A 3,087-nucleotide genomic window follows, 5' to 3' on the forward strand; every position below is an offset into this window, starting at 1 on the left:
AGTCCGCTGGCGTGCGGCAGTGCTGCGGGTGCGTGCCAGGGGGCCAGTGACGCCGGCCAACACGTGGGCGGGTGGGAGAGTGGGAGGGGGTGTGAGGATGAAGGCTTGTGTGCGGCGGATTGTGTGTGCATGAGGGTGGGCGGGGGTGGGGATCGAGACGGGATGTGCGAGTGGGTCTGGAGAGGTGAAGGGGCAAGGGAGCGAGGGTGGTGGTGAGGGAGGGGGGAAGGCGGAGAAGGAGTGAGGGGCGGAGGGTCCTGGAGGGAAGCGGGGGGGGAGGTGCCCCGCACGCCGCGGCCCCACGCCCTCTGGCTGCCCTTTTCGGCCCCGAATAGGGAGCGTGTCGGAGGACGGCGAGTGCAGTAGGCGAGGGCGCCCTGCTAACGCGTGCTGGGCGGGGGAGAGGGTGACTTTCTGGGAGGTCGCGAGAAGGAAGCGCACGACTGCCGGCCATGGCGCAGAGGCGCGTGCTCGCCTTCGTCCCCTCTGGCTCACGTCCATTCCCCGTGTCGCGCTGCCGAGAGAGAGAGAGGGCGCACATCAGGCCGCCTGCGCCCGCCGCACGGCGTTTGCAGAGTCGAAAGCACAGAATACAGAAAGCAAAGGAAAACAGACACGCGCGGTGCTCGCCATGGGACAGCGGGGTGTGTCGAGACCCACCCCATGACCTTGATGGTCGTCTGCGCCACTGCAGGGCAAATGGCCAGGAGCTCAAGGTGTCTACCAGCGGCACGCACACCCGCGCAGCAATAGGAAAAGAGAAGCAACGGAAAGGGAGGGGGTGGTGGGGGCTGCGAGAGAGGGAGAGAGCCCCCAATACACGCATCCATCAGACTCTGAATTCGCAATGGCGACGCCGTCACCGAGAGGCGACGAGCGAGGGAGAAGCAAAGCAGCCAAACGCCATTCCGACGTGCGTGGGCTGCGATGGCCGTCGGCACAGGGGCACACTACAGCGGCACCGCGCACCCAGCCATCCTGCTCGTTCCGTTTCACGCTAGCAGAGGCCCTCGTCAGCCACAGCGGGAGCCGCTCAGCTTGCGTCACGATCAGGGGAGGCTGATAAGAAGCAGCCACACCGCGAGGCCTGCCATGGCAGCGAGCACTATCCCCAGCAGCGCACAGCCGTCACAGTGGCCAATGCAGTCATCCTTTCACTCCACCATCACACCGCCGCTGTGTCGGCAGCGTCTCCCTCGAAGTCTATGACTCCCTTGATGTTGGCCTGGCACACCTCCACGTACAGCGGGCACATAATGTAGCTGCCTTCCACGAAGGCGGTGCTGGTCGTGGCCAGCTCCAGCCTCTGGCCCGGCGTGCATGCGACGTAGCCGCTGCTGCCGTACACCTGGACGCTGTATGTGTGGTGGGCTCTGTCGCACTTCACGTTGGCGCACAAGCCATTGTACGGCCCAGGGGGACCAGTGCTGTGCTTCGGTCTGAAGACGCCATCCAAGCAGCGCGCCGCGTCGGAGAAGACGTTGAACTCCATTAAAGAAGGCGATGCCATCGATGGGTCCTGATTGCAAGCACCATCACTGGAGCCCACGATAACCGGGCAGTAGTCCATGAACGACGAGCGCCCGCCGAGAGCAGAGTTAGTGAAGTACTGGAAGTACGTCGGCATCGGGTTGTCATAGAAGACTATTTTGCACGTCCCCAGTCTCAGCCGGTGGGTGGGGCACTGTACGTGAATGTCGGTGGAGTTGCAGATCATCCACGGCCACTGCGTGATGTTCTTCTCCATGCACTTCTTGGTGAGGAAGTCGCAGGTGGCGTACTCGGCCCACGGCATCACCTCGGCCTTGGTGAAGTCCGCCTTGTAGAAGCCGAGGTCCTGGAGGATGCCCATGGTCAGGGCGCTGTAGTACCCTGCAGTCACGGCAGGCGCCATGAGCTCGTCCTTGGCGTTGCGCCCCTTAAGATGCGAGCCAGCAGTAGACGCACCACCCGTATCCTCCAGCTCCAGATACTTCAAGGTGGCGCAGCCGTACTGCTCGCGCGCCTTGGCCACCACCGTGGGGGTGTTGACCACAGGAACGTAGTAGTCCCTCCCGCGCAAGTTGTTCACTTCATCAATGATTTCCATTTCCTCGAAAATCGTGAGGTCGAAGCCGAGGGCGTGCGCGATCTCGTGCGTCACGGTGCGTATCATTAATTGGTCGTAGGGTGACCGAATGTGGGCCGCCGGGATGTTGATGACACCCACGGCAGGTCGGCCGTCAGGGAACACCTGGCAGAACGCGGACCACGCCATCACGTCCGTGTCGCTCGGCACCGAGGCAACGTACAGCACGAAGTCGATGTTGCTGAAGCCTACCGTGACGTGTGCCTCCGGCACCTTGAACTCGCCGCACACGTTGCCCTCCATGCCGGTCACCTTCCAGGTGCCCTGCACCTGCCTCACCTTCAGCCGATCCACGTGCAGCTGCAGCGCCAGTGGTAAGAGGTAGGTGACGAGGGTGTGGCGCTTCTCCTCCGTGAGGATGTCTTTGGCTTCGCAGATGTCGATGGCACCGTCATGGTTGTCGACAAGCTGCCCGACGTAGGAGCAGTAGTAGTCGGGGTCCGTGAGGTCTTCGTAAGAGACGTAGATCCGCATAGTACCCCAGTCCGCGGAGTGCGCGACACTCGGCGACGTGCTGTCGGCCTGCGTCCAGTCGACGGTGTGAGCGCTGCTGATGGGGTCGGCGGACACGTAGGGCAGACCGAGGGCCGAGACGCTGCCGGGAGGCCTGTGCTGCTGTGCCACCGACTGCAGCACGCGGGCCTGCAGCCTGTCGTGGATGCAGTGATGGCCGGCGGCCTGCACCCACACGGCGGCGGCACCGACGGCCATGACGAGGCCCGCTGCGGCGAGCCGCATCAGGCGTGCGGCGACGCTGCGGCGCCGGTGCGTGCTGCTGCGGTCGCGGGACATGCTGGCAGTGCCGCGGGTGCGTGCCAGGGGGCCAGTGACGCCGGCCAACACGTGGGCGGGTGGGAGAGTAGAAGGGGGTGTGAGGATGAAGGCTTGTGTGCGGCGGATTGTGTGTGCATGAGGGTGGGCGGGGGTGGGATCGAGACGGGATGGCCAGGGTCCGCGGG

The 3,087-nt window shown here is 64.4% G+C and overlaps 1 protein-coding gene across 1 annotated transcript; it reads right to left on the bottom strand.

Moving 5' to 3' along the window:
• Nucleotides 1-1,165: 1,165 nt before the first annotated feature.
• Nucleotides 1,166-2,920, bottom strand: GP63-2 (GP63, leishmanolysin; the record flags this gene model as incomplete). Its single annotated transcript, XM_001562873.1, has 1 exon — nt 1,166-2,920. One exon carries the CDS (start codon nt 2,918-2,920, stop codon nt 1,166-1,168), a length of 1,755 nt encoding a protein of 584 aa, XP_001562923.1.
• Nucleotides 2,921-3,087: the final 167 nt, after the last annotated feature.

The sequence above is a fragment of the Leishmania braziliensis genome, contig 2 (assembly GCF_000002845.2).
Source record: "Leishmania braziliensis MHOM/BR/75/M2904 WGS CADA00000000 data, contig 2, whole genome shotgun sequence".
In the NCBI taxonomy this organism is placed as follows: domain Eukaryota; phylum Euglenozoa; class Kinetoplastea; order Trypanosomatida; family Trypanosomatidae; genus Leishmania; species Leishmania braziliensis.